The sequence below is a fragment of the Homarus americanus genome, unplaced genomic scaffold (genome assembly GCF_018991925.1).
Source record: "Homarus americanus isolate GMGI-L3 unplaced genomic scaffold, GMGI_Hamer_2.0 scaffold30108, whole genome shotgun sequence".
In the NCBI taxonomy this organism is placed as follows: Eukaryota; Metazoa; Arthropoda; class Malacostraca; order Decapoda; family Nephropidae; genus Homarus; species Homarus americanus.
The window spans coordinates 9,092,187-9,114,112 of record NW_024748109.1 but is presented as its reverse complement, the minus strand read 5'-3'; the positions used below and the strand labels follow the sequence as shown (position 1 = coordinate 9,114,112).

At 44.1% G+C, this 21,926-nt stretch overlaps 1 protein-coding gene across 1 annotated transcript in view; it reads left to right on the top strand.

Annotated features, from left to right (window-relative positions):
* The first annotated feature begins 2,835 nt into the window (after positions 1-2,835).
* The window catches only part of LOC121880112 (sporozoite surface protein 2-like), a 31,456-nt gene continuing 12,365 nt past the window's right edge, over positions 2,836-21,926 (top strand). The window contains exons 1-2 of the mRNA XM_042387168.1: positions 2,836-2,990; positions 3,784-3,832. Of these exons, the coding sequence (XP_042243102.1) occupies positions 2,836-2,990; positions 3,784-3,832 (204 nt within the window). The remainder of the gene's footprint in view (positions 2,991-3,783; positions 3,833-21,926) is intronic.

The following is a 21,926-nucleotide window of genomic DNA, read 5'->3' as shown; positions in this document are numbered from 1 at the left end:
TTTACAAGGAAAAGCTGTAAATTCGTCACAAAACACACCATGAGAAGCTCTGTATCACCACCAGAATGTAAGTGTCTTCCATGTGTCTTTTGGTACATAAGTGTAGGAATGAGATAATTTAGTCTGACCACGTTCTTGACTGGTGATACCAACACGGAGGAGAGGAGCTCTGTTATATAGGAGGAAATTTATCACATGATCTGCTATTAGAGAACACACACACACACATGAGCAGCACATGCACATAGAACACACACACACACATGAACAACACATGCACATAGAACACACACACAGAAACATTAACAGAGAAATAACGAACATGAACAGAGAACACACACACACACACACACACACATATATGAACAACACATGAACATAGCACACACAGAAACATGAATAGAGAACAAACGAACATGAAGAGAGAACACACAAACATGAACAGAGAGCACACACACACATGAACAGAAAACACAAACATGAACATAGAACACACACACACATAAATAGAGAACATACAAACATGAACAGAGAACACACAAGTATGAACAGAGAACACACACACACATGAACAGAGAACACACAAACATGAACATAGAACACACACATGAACAGAGAACACACACATGAACAGAAAACATACAAACATGAACAGAAAACACACAAACATGAACAGAAAACACACACACATGAACAGAGAACACACACACACACAAAACAAGAGACAGGCACGTCAATAAGAAACACATACTGAAAAAAAAACCCAGAAGATACATAAACACACAAAGGATACAGACCAGTAGTGAACAAAAGTCAATAGAACACACATACATAGTGAACACACATCAATGTAGCACACATCAGTGGTGAACATACATTAATAAAACACACACATCAAAAAACCCACAGAGAACACCAAAAGCACCCTTGTTAGTCGTCCGTGCAGTGTCACTAATGAAGCTGAAAATCGTAACATTCGCATTTTTTAGCCTTACTCAAATGTGTTATGTCTGCTGTTCCAGCCCCTCTTAAGTGTACAGTTTGTCGTTTTCAGCCCCTCTTAAGTGTAAAGTTTGTCGTTTTCAGCCCCTCTAAAGTGTAAAGTTTGTCGTTTTCAGCCCCTCTAAAGTGTAAAGTTTGTCGTTTTCAGTCCCTCTAATGTGTACAGTTTGTCGTTTCCAGCCCCTCTTAAGTGTAAAGTTTGTCGTTTTCAGCCCCTCTAATGTGTACAGTTTGTCGTTTTCAGCCCCTCTTAAGTGTAAAGTTTGTCGTTTTCAGCCCCTCTTAAGTGTAAAGTTTGTCGTTTTCAGCCCCTCTTAAGTGTACAGTTTGTCGTTTTCAGCCCCTGTTAAGTGTAAAGTTTGTCGTTTTCAGCCCCTCTTAAGTGTAAAGTTTGTCGCTTTCAGCCCCTCTAAGTTGTAAAGTTGGTCGTTTTCAGTCGTTCTTAAGTGTAAAATTAACAATTTCCTGCAGTTCTCGTCATGTTCTGTAGGTAAGTTGCGTTCATTTAAGTCAGAAGGCTCATTTAAGTGTACTACATTCTCGTAAGTAAAAACAGTAGGCACTCGTAAAACAGGTTCTGATAAATTTATCGTTAATCGTAAGTAATTCTAGTCATTGTTAAGTATTAAGTTGGTCCCATTCTAGTCATTGTTAAGTATTAAGTTGGCCCCATTCTAGTCGTTGTTAAGTGTTAAGTTGGCCCCATTCTAGTCATTGTTAAGTGTTAAGTTGGTCCCATTCTAGTCATTGTTAAGTGTTAAGTTGGCCCCATTCTAGTCATTGTTAAGTGTTAAGTTGGTCCCATTCTAGTCATTGTTAAGTGTTAAGTTGGCCCCATTCTAGTCATTGTTAAGTGTTAAGTTGGTCCCATTCTAGTCGTTGCTAAGTGTTAAGTTGGTCCCATTCTAGTCGTTGTTAAGTGTTAAGTTGGCCCCATTCTAGTCATTGTTAAGTGTTAAGTTGGCCCCATTCTAGTCATTGTTAAGTGTTAAGTTGGCCCCATTCTAGTCATTGTTAAGTGTTAAGTTGGTCCCATTCTAGTCATTGTTAAGTGCCCATTCTAGTCATTGTTAAGTTGGCCCCATTCTAGTAATTGTTTAGTGTTAAGTTGGCCCCATTCTAGTAATTGTTAAGTGTTAAGTTGGTCCCATTCTAGTCATTGTTAAGTATTAAGTTGGCCCCATTCTAGTCATTGTTAAGTGTTAAGTTGGCCCCATTCTAGTCATTGTTAAGTGTTAAGTTGGCGCATTATAATCTTTGTTAAATAAAAAGCCTCAATTCTAATGGTCCAACGTTCTGTTAATTTGGGCAACATTGTTAGTAACTCTCGATAAAGTTATTCAATATTCTTAGATAACACGAATAACAAAATCATTATATACAGTATTCCTCCCTCCTTTATTCCTCTACACTGTTAGAAAATTTTGTATTTTTTACACGTTTCTTCTGTATTTCCCAACAGGGAAAACGTAGTAATTTAAATTAATTTATTTTTTCTGTAAAATATTTCATACTGTCTCTTCCTCTCTTTTAATTTGCTAGATTATCAATATAAACTGACATATTCTAATAAAATATACACTTCATGACGCAAAGAACATTTAAAATTGCATGTTAATGCTGTTATTCCTATATGGAATTGCTGGTTATGCGGTTCGCGATTGTTTGCTCTTCGCGTTCGTCGTATGTCCGTGTTTGTTTACATTTATTCAAAGAGGCGCCACATGGCCCGTTGAAGCGGAAGGCACCTTAAGGTCAGTGGTTTCCCTCTTAAGTATATTCTAAGGAGATATGCCCTAGCCTATATAGCTAGATTAATGGTAAAGCTTTACAATGGATGACAGATTTATGCTTGCCATCGACGGGATAATTGTCAACGACCACGTCAGCACCTTTGATTCCGGTTTAGCTAAACTGTTTACTGCATATTACATCTTCAACATCAAATATCCTATTGAAACTGCAGCAACACTGGAGTTTATTCAAAGGTAATTCCTGACTGTACATCTAAAATTAAGGAAATCTAATCAATACTGAAAAACTAATGTATCCATTACCTGTTGATATACTATAATAACAGTGTCCTAAAGTAGCATATTATTGCAGGTGATCTTCATGTGATCTCTAAGTTGTGCACACATCTACTCGTAAATGAAGGAAATGGTTGTAAATGAAGGAAATGGTTATAAATGAAGGAACTGCTTGTAAATGAAGGAAATGGTTGTAAATGAAGGAAATGGTTATAAATGAAGGAACTGCTTGTAAATGAAGGAAATACTCGTAAATGAAGGAAATATTCGTAAATGAAGGAAATATTCGTAAATGTAGGAAATACTCGTAAATGAAGGAAATATTCGTAAATGAAGGAAATACTCGTAAATGAAGGAAATACTCGTAAATGAAGGACATACTCGTCAACACATCAAGCTCTCGTTACTGGGATGGACTAACACAATAAATGCCCATAACCTCACCAAACACACACACACAAAAAATAAAAATAAATAAATACTCTTATATAAAAGAAACATAAATTTACTCTCTCTCTCTCTCTCTCTCTCTCTCTCTCTCTCTCTCTCTCTCCCTCTCTCTAAAAAAAATAACAATAATCGTTCAATACGCCCACGTTATGCTGAGTATCGCTGGCGTTTGTTGGGGACCGTCGCGCTGGTCACGTCCGCAGTGTACTTGACGGCACTCTATGCGGCACTTGCTGATACCTGTACCGGGCAATGTAAATGTTCCCTGTTTATAGACTCTGGTTCTTATGAATCTTTCCAGCATGTGGTTTCCGGCCGGCCAGTTTAACCTTGCTGGTTGGTGCGTAAGAGTAGGTGCTTCCTCCCCTCCCTCCCCTCCCTTTCTCCCCTTCCCCCCCTTTCTCCCCTTTCTTCCCCTATCCTTCTTCTTCTACTTTCCCTGACCGCCCTAACCATGTCTCTATTAAGTGTAAAGTTGATCCCATTCTAGTCTTACTTATGTGTAAAGTTGATCCCATTCTAGTCATTGTTAAGTGCTAAGTTGGCCCCATTATAATCTTTGTTAAATAGTCTCAATTCTAATGGTCCAACGTTATGTTAATTTTGGCAACATTGTTAGTAACTCTCGATAAAGTTATTCAATGTTCTTAGATAACACGAATATACAGTATTTCAACTACTGTGTGTGTGTGTGTGTGTGTGTGTGTGTGTGTGTCTGTGTGTGTGTGTGTGTGTGCGTGTGTGTGTCTGTGTGTGTGTGTGTCTGTGTGTGTGTCTGTGTGTGTCTGTGTGTGTGTGTGTGTGTGTGTGTGTGTGTGTGTGTGTGTGTGTGTGTGTGTGTGTGTGTGTGTCTGTGTGTGTGTGTCTGTGTGTGTGTGTGTGTGTGTGTGTGTGTGTATGTCTGTGTGTGTGTGTGTGTGTGTGTGTGTGTGTGTGTGTGTATGTCTGTGTGTGTGTGTGTCTGTGTGTGTGTGTGTGTGTGTGTGTGTGTGTGTGTGTGTGTGTGTGTGTGTGTGTGTGTGTGTGTGTGTGTGTGTGTGTGTGTGTGTGTGTGTGTGTGTATGTCTGTGTGTGTGTGTGTGTGTGTGTGTGTGTGTGTGTGTGTGTGTGTCTGTGTGTGTGTGTGTGTGTGTGTGTGTGTGTGTGTGTATGTCTGTGTGTGTGTGTGTGTGTGTGTGTGTGTGTGTGTGTGTGTGTGTGTGTGTGTGTGTGTGTGTGTGTGTGTGTGTGTTGGTAATTTGGTGATAAAACACACAAAGACTTTTCCATGAACAAACTTTATATACTCCACATTATGTTTATTGAGGATGTTGGAAATTAAATAAATAAAATATATACTGGCATGAAGAGACTTTAAAGACAAGAAATGCAGAAATGCCTCATCAATATTAACGGCGATAAAATTGGGCACGTAACAGCCCCCTCCCTCCTCCCCCTGCCCCCACCAACCCCTTACCATCCCTCCTTCCCCTTTTCCCTCCTCTCCCCCCATGATTCCATCTACCTCTCCCCTTTATCATTCCTCCCTCCCTTCTTCCCCTTTACCTCTCTAAACACATGTTAGTTCAGTTCTTGTAGTATATCCCATTTCTTAGGACAAACACTGAAGCTTGACAAAAAAATTAAAAACACAAAAATCTGATTGTAAAATATTAAAAATGAGGTAAATATTTAGAAGTTGCCATACGCGGAAGTTTGACCTTTGCTTGTGTCTGGCTTTGAGGGAGAGGGAAATTGTGGTGAATAAACACTTAAAGGGAAATAGAAATGTCCGAATAACTCAAAAACTATAAATTTACAATATAGAGTTCCGTGCTTGGCAACTTCCAAATATTAAACAAAATAAAATCAGCCTTTGAAAATATTTAAACAGCATCATCACCAATTTATTTAGGGAAGAAAGCCACACACACACACACACACATATATATATATATATAAAAGAATATACCATTGTTACAACTCTATTTCAATTCTCGTTTTCTGTGTAAAAAACACATTTTACTGAGCTAAAATGAGTTTCTTGAGTCAGCCTTCTTCCTTGCGTTAAAATTACTTCCCTCATCCCTTACACTTCTTCCTTCTCTTCTTGTGCATTTTACTTCATTCTCTCCCGTACCTCATTCACTTTGTTCCCTTCCTCAGCCTCACCTGTAATTAACCTGTGCTACCGCTTCAGGTAGGCTAAGTTCATTCCTCCCGTCTCCCTCTATACACACACTCACCTCCCGTCTCCACCCATACACACACTCACCTCCCGTCTCCCCCTATACACACACTCACCTCCCCGTCTCCCCTACACACACTCACCTCCTGTCTCCCCATACACACACTCACCTCCTGTCCCCTATACACACACTCACCTACCGTGTCCCTACACACACACTCACCTACTGTCTCCCCCTATACACACACCACCTCCGTTCCCCTATACACACTCACCTACTCAATGCCTCCCCTATACACACACACTCACCTCCTGTCTCCTATACACACACTCACCCTCCTGTCTCCCCATACACACACTCACCCTCTCCCGTCTCCCCTATACACACACTCACCTCCCGTCTCCCTATACACACTCACCTCCTGTCTCTCTATACACACCTCACCTCCTGTCTCCCTCTATACACACCTCACCCCTGTCTCCCCTATACACACACTCACCTCCTCTCCCCTCTATACACACACTCACCTCCCGTCCCCCTATACACACACTCACCTCCCGTCTCCCTCTATACACACACTCACCTCCCGTCTCCCCCTGTACACACTACCATTCATCTTCCTCACAATACCTCAACCAACTTTCTTTAACATGTAAATTTTTTCCTCAACTATATCGAATAAACATTTACAAATCTTAGGTTATAATGTTCAGTAACATCTGTAAGTGTGTAAATCTCCTCAAAATGTTCATGGATGTTAAAGTGATTTATCATTACCGTTGGTCTAGGAAGTGAGGTGAAGTCGAGTACCGAAGTGTTTTATTTACATGTAGTTGTTAGTGTAGCATGTCGTCTGTCATTGTAGATAGAAATGATCATTATAATGAACACCAGCGCAATGATTCCACTCGTCGGTGACCTGGAGGAGCTATGATACCTCAAGCAATAGGGTGTGAGATTTTAATTCATCTCTTTATATCACAAGAGGTTTTAATATTGTCGAGGAAGCGGAGATGTGTGTGGCCCCTTGTAGACGTTATTTAAGGGGACCACAGTCAGAAATATACATGTGTCGGTGAGGCCCTGACACGAGACATTTTTTTTTCTCAAGTGTTAATTTAGGAACAAGAAAAAAAGTCTTGATGAATTCTAGTATTCTAACTTTTTGTATTTAGTCTTCTGTCCAACACTTCCTGTACCTCGTCTCTCCATAATTACCTCCCCTTCCTCCCGCTGTCACCTCCATTGACGTCTACTACTACTATTACCCTTTATCTGGCCTACCTCAGGTAATCTGGCCTCTACCTTCCGTTTTTAAGTCACCCTTTTCATCCTATTTTAGCCGCCTCACTCACTTCCACCACCTGCTAAATCCTGCGGCAGAAAAAATCTATGACGTCACTAATTAATCTAAGCTTGCCAGGTTGGGGGGAGGCTCTCTCACCTGTTATCACATATCCTAACTCTCTCACCACATTTACGCCACCTTCCCCTCCCCTCCTCACTCCCCTCCCATCTCTCCTCACCCCTCCTCTCCTCACCCCCAAAGTCTCCCGCACCAAGGCTTGCATAACCATCTAGTAGAAATCAGGAGGAACATCTCAGGAATGGTTGGGGGGTTAATGTGTGCTTCAGTTGGTAAAAAAAAAGAGCCCCATTTAGTCACATCTCTCAGGTGTTGTTCAGGTGAATATAAATTTGTAAGCTTTATCCATCTCCCTCACAACTCCCTCCTCCAAGTCCATCACCACTCCCTCCATCTCCCTCACCACTCACTCCATCTCCCTCACCACTCCCTCCATCTCGCCCATCTCCCTCACCACTCACTCCATCCCCCTAATTTTGTTCTCATTTCCTATGTGGTCCATTAGTTAACTGTTTCCCCTCTTCCTCGTCATACTCAGGAAACGATAAAACCATTCGTCTTCATCGCTCTCCTCACTCAACCTGAAGGACTGTGGCGTAGAATTCTCGTGCAGGTAACAAAGTCGAGCTGGAGTGTAAAGATCTCTGACCTCATCACAAAAAAATAGATACAGTGTTATTCTCTATGGTCCAGTAGACTCTTCAGCGAAGAAGATTAGCCTTTATGATGATTTTGACACTTGTTGTTTTTGTTAGCGTTAACTCTCTCTACTCTCATCTTGTTACCCTTATCTCTATTAGTTTCTGCAATTATATTTCCAGTTTAACACTAACTTCCTGAAATAGTTAGTTGTGAACTAGACTTCATGAATTTTAAGTTCACTGCATGTGAGTTTCGTTCGAGTGTCATTTCACAGCTGATCGATCTCTCACCGTTGGGTAACTTTGCCCCTCCATACATTCCTGGTCCAATACCTCAAGTCCTACTCCACTGATCTGTGACTCAGAGTGACCCCGAGTCATTTATCCTTCACCTGAGTGGCCGCCTCCACCTGACATACAGGATGAACCTCAACACTGTGTTCAGTATACAACTGCTGCTTGTCTCTCTCTACACATGTGTGAGCTTCACTTGCTGAACAAATTATATATATATATATATATATATATATATATATATATATATATATATATATATATATATATATATATATATATATATATATATATAAGAGAACGTGTTTGTCTGTTTGTGAGAATGTGCGTCTCTAGCTCGAAAACGGAAGCAGTTAGAGAACTAAAACTTTGCACACATATTACAGTACATGGGCTCTAATGTTGTGCACTTGGTAATACTATTAACCACAGATCCCCAGGTGGTCCTGGTAAGAACCAAACAGCTTCCCCGACTGAGATATGACCACGGCGATTGCAGATGGACCCATGTCCCGGGGGGGGGGTGACATTCATGGTTAGGTTAAGTTAGGTTAGGTCAGGTTAGATTAGATTAGGCTAGGTTGAGGTGGTTACCTGTGTTAGGGAGGGCAAACTGAGACAATCAAGATTATACAATATACACCTAATCCGAGAAAGGTCGGGCAATGTTGCTCGTCTATCTCGAATTTCGGTGAATTTTCCCTTATACCGATTTTGATTAAATTGCACCAATGTTTAGGTACAGAACAGTTAAGTCAGATGTGAAAATTTCCTCAAAATCACATTATAAATATATACATTAGAGAGCTAACAGACAGCCAGACTGACAGACACTCCCACTAAAATATACGATAAAGTAATAAAGTGTGCGTTAAGACCCGTGGAGTATCACCTGGCGGCGGCTTACGACTCTGGCCCAGATTCTCAGAGACTGGTCGGTTAATGTCTTCCCCTAACTGTAGGTGAGCATGTAATGACACACTTATGTTGAGGCACAAAGATGTTGGCCGAAAATAACATGGACATAACACTCAGGCCTTACTGTAAACTGGAGGCATTGTGCACTTTACAGCTTATGTAATGAGTGTGACCAGTGACACACACACACACACACACACACACACACACACACACACACACACACACACACACACACACACTCTACTACTACTACTACTACTTTGCTGTCACTCGGAATATAGTATGACGATCATTCAGCTATGATACAATAATATGAGTTATTAAAGATGTCACCTAGGTTGGTGAGTTCTGAGGTGAATAAAGAGGCCGATACGGGACCAACAGGGTCGTTCACGGAAGTTACACATGTGAGGAGAGGGGGGGGGGCGCTTGTCTGCTTCGTTATGCAGTCCTGCTAACTCGAAGGTACTGACACCACCTTATGTGGTGCTCCTCCAAGCGTTACGGTGTTGAGTAATCGTCTCCCAGGTGAGGGGGTCGATTTGGCACCTTTTCAGGTTTGTCTTAAGACTATCCTTATACCTTTTCAGCTGCCCGCCGGCGCTACGTTTACTATTCGTTAGGTGACTGTAAAGTAGCTGCTTTGGCAGTCTACGTTCATCCATGCGGGTAACATGGCCAGTTGAGCGTAGTTGTTCATGGACACACACACACACACACACACATATATATATATATATATATATATATATATATATGCTCGTCTGTGGTGTGTGTGTGTGTGTGTTAGGTAGGTTTCTATTTAGGTCCTTGTATAAAAAATATGAAGTATCAATGACAGAAGAACCACCCGCAGGGGACCATCAGCCGTACTTCAAAGGAAGGCGGCTGATTATATTATCAACAACTAAGCCAACATATCCTTGGTTGACACGGCCTCTACACCTCCTTACAACCACTTATACGGCCTATACAGTATGTGTATGGTAGTACGTCTTAGTTGAGGAGGGAGATGAGGAGGAGTCCAGTGACCTTCCTTCTCCTCTCTCCTCCTCCATCGAATCTAAGCTGGCCTGACCGGGAATGACCTTTACCGGAGAAGAGCAGGCCATCGATAATAGACCACTACCACCACTACTCCGATCACTACTACCACCACACCCACTACCAGCAACTACCACCACACCCACCACCACAACTACCACCACTACTCCTATCACTACTACCACCACACCCACTACCACAACTACCACCACTACTCCGATCACTACTACCACCACACCCACCACCACAACTACCACCACTACTCCTATCACTACTACCACCACACCCACTACCACAACTACCACCACTACTCCGATCACTACTACCACAACTACCACCACTACTCCTATCACTACTACCACCACCCCACCCAACTCACCATCACTACTCCTATCACTACTACCACCACACCCACAACTACCACCACTACTCCTATCACTACTACCACCACACCCTACCACACCAACCACCTCTCCTATCACTACTACCACACCCACCCTGCTACCACTACTACCCCTATTATTGTCACCACACCCCCACCATTAGCCCACCCACCACCACTACCCACACCACACCTACCACTACCCACCACTACTCCTATCACTACTACCAACACCCCACCACTACTATCACCACACCCCAATACTACCCCCACCCACCACAGCTACCACCACACCCACTACCACCTAACACCACCACAGCCACCACCACAGCCACCACCACTACCACCACCCTCACACCACCACAGCTACCACCCACCACTATACAACCACTACCCTTATCACTACTACCACACCCACCACCACTACCACCACACCACACCCACTACCAGCACTACTATCACCACCACCACCACCTACTACCACCACACCCACACACAACTACCACCACTACTCCTATACTCTACCACCACCACCAGTACTACCAGCACTACTATCACTACCACCACCACCACTACTACCACCACTACCCCTATCTTACCCACCCACCACCACTACTACCACTACCCCTATCTACACCACCCACACACCACCACCACTATACTACCTATCACTACTACCACCACACCCGCCTGCATTATTCAGAGAACCAATCGACTACACAAGACAATACAGCTACTATAAGTTATCTATCAGAGACAACAATATACACGCCTTTACGACGGTTAGCGATCTCTTGTTAATGACAGTGGTGTTAGTGGTGGTAATGGTGATGTAGTGGTGGCAGCAGTGATGGTGTAGATGGTGATAATAGTGATGGTGTAGATGCTGGTAGTAGTAGTCAAATAGGTAGATGGATGGTGATAGTAGTCGTCAAATAGGTAGATGGATGGTGGTTTGTGATAGTCAAATAAATAAGTGGGTGGTGGTAGTTTTAGTGGGTGGGTAGGTGAGTGAGTAGTGGAGTGGTGGTGGTGTGATGAGTAAGGTAGGTGAGTTGGTGGTAGTGTCAGTGAGGTAGGTAGGTGGGTGGTGGTAGAGTTAGTGAGGTGAGGTAGGTGGGTTGTAGTGGCGTTGAAGTAATTAGGTAGTGGGGTAGTGGTGGAATTAATTGGTGAGGTGGTAGTGTTAATGAATTGGGTAGGTGGGTATTGGTTGTGAGATAGTGAGTAGGTGGGTGGTGGTGTAGTCAGGTAGTGGTGGGTAGTGGTGGCGGTAGTGGTGAGGTAGGTGGGTGGGTTGTGGTAGTGTTGAGTAGGTGGAGTGATATTAGGTGGGCTGTGGTAGTGGTGGGTGGTTAGTTGTGGTAGCATTAGTGAGGTGGGTAGGTGGGTTGTGGTTGTTAGTGAATGGTAGGTGGGTTGTGGTAGTGTTAGTGAGTGAGTAGGTGGGTTGTGGTTGTGTTAGTGAGGAGGTAGGTGGTGGGTTGTGGTAGTGTTGGTGGTAGGAAGGTGGGTTGTGGTAGTGTTAGTGAGGTAGGTAGGTGGATTGTTAGTGTTAGTGAGGTAGATTGGGTTGGTTGTGTTAGTGGGGTAGGTAGGTGGGTTGGTTGGTAGTGTTAGTGAGGTGGGTAGGTTGGTTGTGGTAGTGTTAGTGGGGTTGGTGGGTGGGTTGTGGTAGTGATGGGGTAGGTAGGTGGGTTGTGGTAGTGTTAGTGGGGTGGGTAGGTGGGTGGATGGTGGTAGTGTTAGTGGGGTAGGTGGGTGGGTGGTGGTAGTTTTAGTGAGGTAGGTAGGTGGTTGTGGTAGCGTTAGTGGGGTTGGTAGGTGGGTTGTGGTAGCGTTAGTGAGGTAGGTAGGTGGGTTGTGGTTGTGTTAGTGGGGTAGGAAGGTGGGTTGTGGTGTTAGTGGTAGGTAGGTGGGTTGTGGTAGTGTTAGTGAGGTAGGTAGGTGGGTTGTGGTAGTGTTAGTGGTAGGTAGGTGGGTTTGGTAGTGTTAGTGGGGGTAGGTGGGTTGTGTGGTAGTGTTAGTGGTGGTGGGTTGTGGTAGTGTTAGTGAGGTAGGTAGGTGGGTTGTGTTAGTGAGGTAGGTAGGTGGGTTGTGTTAGTGTTAGTGGGGTGGTAGGTGGGTTGTGGTAGTGTTAGTGATATAGGTAGGTGGGTTGTTAGTGTTAGTGAGGTAGGTGAGGTTGGGTTGTGGTAGTGTAAGTGGTGAGTAGGTGGGTTGTGGTAGTGTTAGTGGGGTGGGTTGGTGGGTTGGTAGTGTTAGTGGGGTAGGTAGGTGGGTTGTGGTGGTGTTAGTGATTGGTAGGTGGGTTGTGGTAGTGTGGTAGGGGTATGTGGGTGGGTTGTGGTAGTGTTGGTGGTGGGTGGGTGGGTTGTGGTAGTGTTAGTGGTAGGTAGGTTGGGTGTGTTAGTGGGGTAGGTAGGTTGGGTTGTGTACTGTGGTAGTGTTAGTGGGGTAGGTAGGTGGGTTGTGGTAGTGTTAGTGAGGTACGTAGGTGGGTTGTGGTAGTGTTAGTGAGGTGGGTAGGTGGGTGGTTTGTGTTAGTGTAAGTGAGGAGGTGGTGGTTGGGTTTGTTGGTGTTAGGGAGTGGTGGGTGGGTTGTTGGTAGCGTTAGTGAGGTGAAGTAGGTATGTGGGTTGTGGTAGTGTTAGTGAGGTAGGTAGGTGGGTTGTGGTGTGTTAGTGGGGTATTATGTGGGTTGTGGTAGTGTTAGTGAGGTAGGTAGGTGGGTGGGTTGTGGGTAGTGTGGTAGGTAGGTGGGTGGGTTGTGGTAGTGTTAATGGTGGGTGGGTTGTGGTAGTGTTAGTGGTGGAGTGGGTGGGTAGGTGGGTGAGGTGGTAGTGTTAGTGAGGTGGTAGGTGGGTTGTGGTAGTTTTAGGTGAGGGGTAGGGTGGTCGTGGTAGTGTTAGTGAGGTGGTGGGTGGGTTGTGGTAGTGTTAGTGGTGAGTGGGTAGGTAGGTGGTTGTGGTAGTGTTAGTGAGGTAGGTAGGTGGGTTTGGTAGTGTTAGTGAGGTAGGTGGGTGGGTTGTGGTAGTGTTAGTGGGGGTGGTAGGTGGGTTGTGGTAGTGTTAGTGGGGTAGGTGGGTTGTGGTAGTGTTAGTGAGGGTTGGTGGTGGGTTGTGTGTTAGTGTTAGTGAGTAGGTGGGTGGGTTGTGATAGTGTTAGTGAGTGAGGTAGGTGGTTGTAGTGTTAGTGAGGTAGGTAGGTGGGTTGTGGTAGTGTTAGTGAGGTGGTGGGTGGGTCGTGGTAGTGTTAGTGGTGGGTGGGTCGTGGTAGTGTTAGTGAGGTAGGTAGGTGGGTTGTGGTAGTGTTAGGTGGGTAGGTAGGTTGGTTGTGGTAGTTTAGTGGTGGGTAGGTAGGTGGGTTGTGGTAGAGTTAGTGAGGTAGGTAGGTGGGTGGTGGTAGTGTTAGTGAGGTAGGAAGGTGGGTTGTGGTAGTGTTAGTGGGGTAGGTAGGTGGGTGGGTGGTGGTAGCGTTAGTGAGGTGGGTAGGTGGGTTGTGGTATGTTAGTGGGGTGAGTAGGTGGGTTGTGGTGGTGTTAGTGGGGTAGGTAGCTGGGTTGTGGTAGTGTTAATTGGTGGTAGGTGGGTTGTGGTAGTGTTAGTGGGTAGGTAGGTGGGTTGTGGTAGTGTTAGTGGGGTAGGTAGGTGGGTTGTGGTAGTGTTAGTGAGGGGTAGGTGGGTGGGTTGTGGTAGTGTTAGTGGGGTAGGTAGGTGGGTTGTGGTAGTGTTAGTGAGGTGGTGGTGGTTGTGGTAGTGGGGTGAGTGGGTGGGTTGTGGTAGTGTTAGTGGGGTAGGTAGGTGGGTTGTGGTAGTGTTAGTGAGGTAGGTAGGTGGCGCGGGAGGGTGGCAGACAACATCGCTGACCGCTGCACCTTGACCCTATCGCCTCCGACAAACGCTACTGAATTAGTGCCCTCGAGGAATATTCTCCCTCATTACATCGTGGCGATAGTACCTAAAGCCCACTGCTAAATGGCCCGCGATGTGACCCAGGCATCGAAGGAGAGAGAAGGTGAGAGGGGGGGGTATTCTTTTGGGAGACCACTGATCGGGAGGGTTTGGGGGGTTCTGGGAGGGTGGGAGGGTGGGAGGGGACGAATTTCAGAGAGGCAGACTGTAACCTTTAAGCCAGTCATCGACTACAGGTTTTGTTTCTGTCTCTGCAAATCGAGGGAGAAAGTTGATATGGTCAGTTCCCGGGAAAGGTGACGATATCGAAATCTGGAAATAATAACATGCGATCATGCTTTCACAAACACGTATATAATGTCATAATGTAAACACGTAAAAGGACACAGTCTCACGTGGATTAAACGAAAAAAGACACATATAGAGAAATACACACACACACACACACACACACACACACACACACACACACACACACACACCTTAACACTAAACCCAACACAGTGCTTTTACAAAACACCAACTAGTAATTTTCATGAGGAATGTGATAGAAGAGGCCAATGAAAGAAAGAGAGAGAGCGTTGGCATCATGAGAGTAGATGAGTAAGTCACAGACCTGTCTGGCACAGTGCCACATCGCTATCAAATACCAAATTACCAGTGCCATTTGTCTTTTTTCAGGTGCCCAATCTGAAGAGGCTTGAGATGACAGAGTACTGTCGCCGTCCAGGAGGGAGGCGGGGAGAGGAGGAATGAGGGGAGGGAGATGTGGTAGAGAGAGAAGGAGTAGTGAGAAGGAAGAGGCAGAAGTAAGAGAGAAAAGAGATAAAAAAATGAGTAGTGAGAGGGAAGGGAACGGAGTAGTGAGAGGGGAAAGAGGAACGGAGTGGCGAGATGAGTGAAATGGGAAGAGAGTATATGAGGAGCTGAGAGTGAAATGTTGCGTTAAAGGCAAGGGGGAGGAAAGGAAAGAATGAAACGTAAGGGGAACCAGACGAAGGAGTGAAAGGGGAAGAAAGCGAGGAGAGAAGGGGAGAAAACGAGGGGAGAAAGAGGTAGGTGTAAGTGTGAAGGGGTGAGTGGGAGGTGAGTGTGAGGATGAGGGGAGGGGTGTGAATGGGAGGGATGAGTGGGGGGTGAGTGGGGAGATGTGGTTGTTAAAGGTCTGGGAGGATGCTGCATATTACACAGCCTAGCCTGGGATGGCAGAGAGAGAGAGAGAGAGAGAGAGAGAAGTACTAACAGAGAACTGTATAACAATTATCTCGCTCTGGACCGTCCCAAAAACACGAAACTCCTCAGTTGTCAGATGGTCGACTGTGAATAATCGACCTTAGTTTAAAACTCTTAATCTTGTAGAGAAGATAAAGTTGAAAGGAACCAAGTTAAATATACCCGAAAATATACTTATGCTGCTGTTGCTGTACTACTACTTTGATGTTGCTGCTACTAGTACTGTAATACTACTACTACAACAACAATAAACAAATATAATAATATAACTACAACATTGATAAAAACAACGAAACCACAAGGAAACATTAATATAATATAATATAAATAACGAAAATATAACAATAACAACAACGTAAAACTGCCCAGTGATAAACATATATATCAGGTATATAGACAATTTAAGGTATACGACGCCTGAACATTTACGATGAGATATACTGTACCTGTGATCGATAATTTATTGTGGGTGACACGTGAATAGATAGACAAGGTGATTCCTATAGGGCTGAGCTAAGGGGAGGAGGAGATCAGTCACACACACACACACACACACACACGGGCACCTCAGCCAAGTTTTTCCCTCAACACGAACTAGTTTTTTTCCGGCCTACACATCTGCCTGCCAGTAAATAAATTGAATATATTTCTTGTCAGCCGAGCCCGAAATGATGAGAAATGACATGAGTCATACAGTATATATATATATATATATATATATATATATATATATATATATATACACACATACATACATATACATACATACATACAGACATACATATATATATATATATATATATATATATATATATATATATATATATATATATATATATATTTATTTGTTTCAGTATTTATATTTATCTATACGCAAGTGTTTGTGTGTGTGTGTGTGTGTGTGTAAATAATAATATATTTATATGTATAATAATAACTGTTTATTGAAAAAACATGGCAGCAGGCTGAAAAATATACAATTACATAATGGGGAATGGGTCTCTTGATTTACAAATGATATAGCGTACAAGTAACATAAGTAAGTACAAATGCGTATAATAATTAAGTGAGACACGGCATTTCAACATAGTGACAGCGCGAAAAGTAAGATTGACTGGGAGTGAATACACCGGTTGATTAAGAGCTGTTGAAAATTTTTACGGGCTGTTCTTATAGCGATCAGTTCGTGCTCGTATGGGCTGGATGCGGTTGTGGTGTCGAACATCAATTCTCGGACAAGGGATCTCGGGTGGTAGTAGGAGCCGGTGTCGAGGATGGTGTAGAAGCTTCTCACCAAATCTGCAGATGGGGTCGTGTGATGATCAGAAAAGGCGAGAGGGTCAGTGTGAGCGGTATGTGATTGAGAGGAGAGAATAATCTTGCATGCCCTCTTTGCACTTTTCTAGGCGTTTACGTTGTGTGGCATTTAGAGGAAGACTAGGTAGGGAGGCAGCATATGTGAGCTTGGGAAGTATGAATGTTGAGTAAACACTGAGGAGCTCAAGCGCAGGAACTCAAGAGGACTGAGTCAGGAGGAGGAGGAGACAGGCTGGAGGATGACACTTCACTGACGTGTGTGTGTGTGTGTGTGTTCATTCGACTATGTCTGTATGTCATATAATCTTTTATTTTAAGTTATGAATTTTACATAAAAATTCAAACTAACAACAGTATAATAATAAATATAATAATAAATAATAATAATAATAAATAATAATAATAATAATAATAATAATAATAATAATAATAATAATATAATAATATAATAATAATAATAATAATAATAATAATAAATAATAATAGACATAAAGCATATAAACGAAAATAACAAACATGAAAGTAAACATAAATTACATGAGAATAAGTGAAACTGATGAGAGAGAAAATGTAACTTACATGAGATAATATAATTAAAAACGTAATGTATGCGAGAGTGAAATACAATATAGTGAAGAATGGCATTATACTTGGTGGTTGTGGTGGGAGTGAGTTTGTGATTGCATGAGGGGTGGTGATTGTTGTGATGGCTGGTGCTTGAATACCGAGTGTTTGTGGCTGTCTGACCTGCTCTCTCCTGTTTTTCTTCTTTGAAAGGGAAAGTGAGGGAGAGTGATGGGGGAGATAGAGGGAGAATGGGGGTAGGGAAGGAGAGTCAGGGAGAATGAGAGGGAGGGTAGGCAGGGAATGGGGAGGGGAGGGAGTGGGGGGGTGGGGGGAGTGGGTAGGGAAGAAGGAAAGGGATATAGAAGGAAATGGGAGGACAGGAGAGGAAAAGAGGGCGTAGGAGTGAAGGGAGAGGAAAGTGGGAGTAGGGTGAGGTAGGGAGAGATAAAGGAAGAAGGGAGTAGGGGAAAGGATGATTGTATTTGTGAACAGTGTGGTCCAGTGTGTGTGTGTGTGTGGTCCAGTGTGTGTGTGTGTGTGTGGGTGTGTGTGTGTGACTGCCCATTATAAACAAAAACAACATTTCATAACATTAACCTTCACTTAAGTTATTTTCTCTTCCTCTATCTTTCTCTTCTAAATCCTAAGACTGCCTCACCTCATTTCAACATCATTATTAATTCCTCTCATTAACACAACCAGGCGAAATCCGGATAAACTGAAGCTTTGATCTGTATGTAAACAAACTCCATCAGGTTACAATAAAGCCTTGATCATGTTAGCATTGACTTCCAACATTATAGTACAGTACCATACAATTAAACCACACCACCACACTACACCAGCACACCACACCACTACACTACACCACATACCAACACACTTTACGCTACACACACACAGACACCGCTACACATTTTCTCCCCACCATTATCCAACACTCCCTCCCCCTCCTCCTCTTCCTGGCCATCCAATCATCACACGGAAATAATATTAACCTTCTCCCCAGATCTAAAAATACTGTCATAGTACAACCTGTTGCTATAAACATCACATTAATTCTACCTCTCAGTACAGCGTCGCTTCCCCTAGACGTCACCTACCCATTACTCCCTCACAAAACCTGACTGCCTAACTAAAAATCTCACATAAAATTGAAAATACAACCAATGGCTTTAAGTAATCAAACTAAATTAAAATCCAAAAAATTTCCCTCAATTATTTAAATTATAAAAATCTTGCCTCATCCATCCCCTTGGTATCTATAAGGTCGTTGAGTGAGATATTGACCAATGTGTCTTCACGCCGCCTACTGTTATAACACTATGGCACTTGATGCTCATAGTGGTGTTGGACTGAAGGGCTGAGAGTGATCAGCTTAAGGTAATCTCTGATGGTTGATTATTATTTATGTAAATCACTTTAAATCACATCCGCCTTTTATTACACAACTGCTTCCTATTGTTGCCTTTCTCCTTGTGTCACACCACCACCATACCACACCACACTACACCACACCATACCACACACATCACATTCCTCCCTTACATCACAATGCTCCCTCAAGCCACACCACAGCACACCCCTCCCTCACACCACACCCCCTCCCTCACTACATCACACCTCTCCTTCACACCACACCACACCAGACAAATACCCCACACTATACCACACCACACCATAACACACCACACCCAATATACCACACCAACACGGCAAACTAAAACACAACCCACACAGTCACACTATACCATACCCTACACCCCTGACCACACCACATCACATACCACTCCACCTCCCCACACCACATCACATACCCTCCACCTCTCCCCACATCATATCACATACCACCCACCCTCCCCACACCCCACATCACATACCACCCACCTCCCACATCATAGTCACATACCACCCACCTCCCCACACCAGATCACATACCACCCACCTCCCCACACCAGATCACATACCACCCACCTCCCCACACCACATCACATACCACCCACCTCCCCACACCAGACATACCACTCCACCTCCCCAGCCACCACATCACATACCACTCCACCTCCCCACATCACATCACATACCACTCCACCCCCACACCACATCACATACCACCCACCCCACATCACATCACATACCACCCACTCCCCACATCACATCACATACCACTCCACCCTCCCCACACCACATCACATACCACCCACCCCCACACACCACACACATCACACACCACCCACCCCCACATCACATCACATACCACCCACCCCCACACCACATCACACCACCCACCTCCCCACACCACACATTCCACATACCACCCACCTCCCCACACCACATCACATACCACTCCACCTCCCCACACCACATCACATAACACTCCACCTCACCACACCACACACCACCCACCTCCCACACCACATCACACTCACTCCACTCCCCACACCACATCATACCACCCACCCCCACACCATATCACATACCACCACCTCCCCACACCACATCACATACCACTCCAATTCTCCCCACACCACATCACATACCACTCCACCTCCTCACACCACATCATGACACCACCTGCCTCCTCACACCACACATCACATACCACCTGCCTCCACACCACATCACATACACTCAGCCTCCCTTACACCACATATAATCAAACTATAATAATGATCTTACTTTTTTAATCAGCTTCCACTAGTCACTATGGACCTGTCACACCACACACACACACACACACACACACACACACACACACACACACACACACACACACACACACACACACACCACGGAGGAAGGTGATGGTAGGGGGGGGAGAAAGAGTGAGGGGAAATGGGTGATGAGGGGAAGGAGGGGGCGGCTGACAGCGGGTTTTAGCCTCGCCTCCGGTGGACGGGATGACCTGAAAAATGGAAAATGTCACCGATTGTTGCCGGTAAGTGAGGGGCGGCCAGGGTACAGTGCTTGGGCTACTGACCAAGGGCTGTACCTCTGGCTGAGGGCTGTACCACTGGCTGAGTGCTGTACAGCTGATTGAGGGCTGAGTATACAAGTTGTACAGCTGAGTTATGAATGTGCCGCTTGCTGGGGGGCTGTATAGAACGACTGAGGGGTACACAAACTCACTAACAAAATCCAAACCACGGAACAGAACACAATACTACACACGGTAATGGTAAACCAGACCAGTAAACAGACAACAGCGGTAATAAAGTAAATAATAAAATGAATAAAACCTAAGCAATGGAGGGGGGCTGGGGAGAAGTGGACAGGTGGGGTGATAGATGTGAGGTGTCCGGCGAGGGGAGGAGAAAGGGGTGAGGGAAGGAGAGAGAGAGGGGAGGTTAGTGGGGTGAGGGGAGATGAGATAGTTGAGAGGAGATCTAAGAGGAGAAGAGAGGGGTGAGGGAAGGGGAAAAGAGAGATGGGAGGTTAGAAGGGTGAGGGGAGAATTGAAGGGAGGGGAGAGGGCTCAAGACAGGTGACGAGGAATAGCTGGTGATTCACTAAGAGGAAGAGGACAACCTGTCGAAGTTACGTGGGTGATGATGATGATGATGATGATGATGATGATGACGACGATGATGATGATGATGATTGATGGTGATGATGACGATGATAACGATGACAATGATGATGATTGATGGTGATGATGATGACGACGATGATGATGATGATGATGACGATGACGATGATGAAGATGATGGTTAAAAAAAATAACAAAATGAATAATATGAACAATAATAGGCAATTAATAAGACATTATAAAATAAGAAAAAAATAACTTCCCCAAAAGTACCCAAATCATCAACAACACTAACAAAAAACAACAACACCAAACTAACAACAAACAAGAAAAATAACAACAAACAACAAAAACAGTTACAAACACACCAACAACAGGTCACAACAAGAACCACCATACCACTACCGCAACCACCACAAGCACCACCACCACAACAACAATAACAACCACCATCACCAGCACAACTATAATAACCACCATCACAACAACAATAACAACAACCACCACCATTACCACCACAACAATAACAACAACCACCACCACCACCACACCACAACAATAACAACCACCACCATAACCACCACCACTACAACCACCACCACCAGAACAACAACCACAACCACAACCACCATCACCACCACAACTAAACTATAATAACCACCACCACAGCAACAATAACAACAACCACCACCACTACAACCACCATCATCACTACAACAACAACCATCACAAGACAGGTATATACCTGATCGAGGCCTCTCACGTCTTTTACGAGTCATCAAAAACCACTTAAGCCATTTAATTACCTCCCATTATCGTTTATTGATCTCCGGTTTACTTCATTCACAACTTTTACCACAGGAACAGTATCTGTCGTGGAAGAATTGGCAAAACAAGTGGGAGAGAGAGAGAGAAAGAGAGAACTTTCATATTTTATAATACTTAAGAGTGTATAGTTTAAATACCTTCAAACTGAAGTGTGTGTGTGTGTGTGTGTGTGTGTTTATAATATCAGTAAACACGAATAGACACACACACACACACACACACCTCCTGCCACCAGCAGTC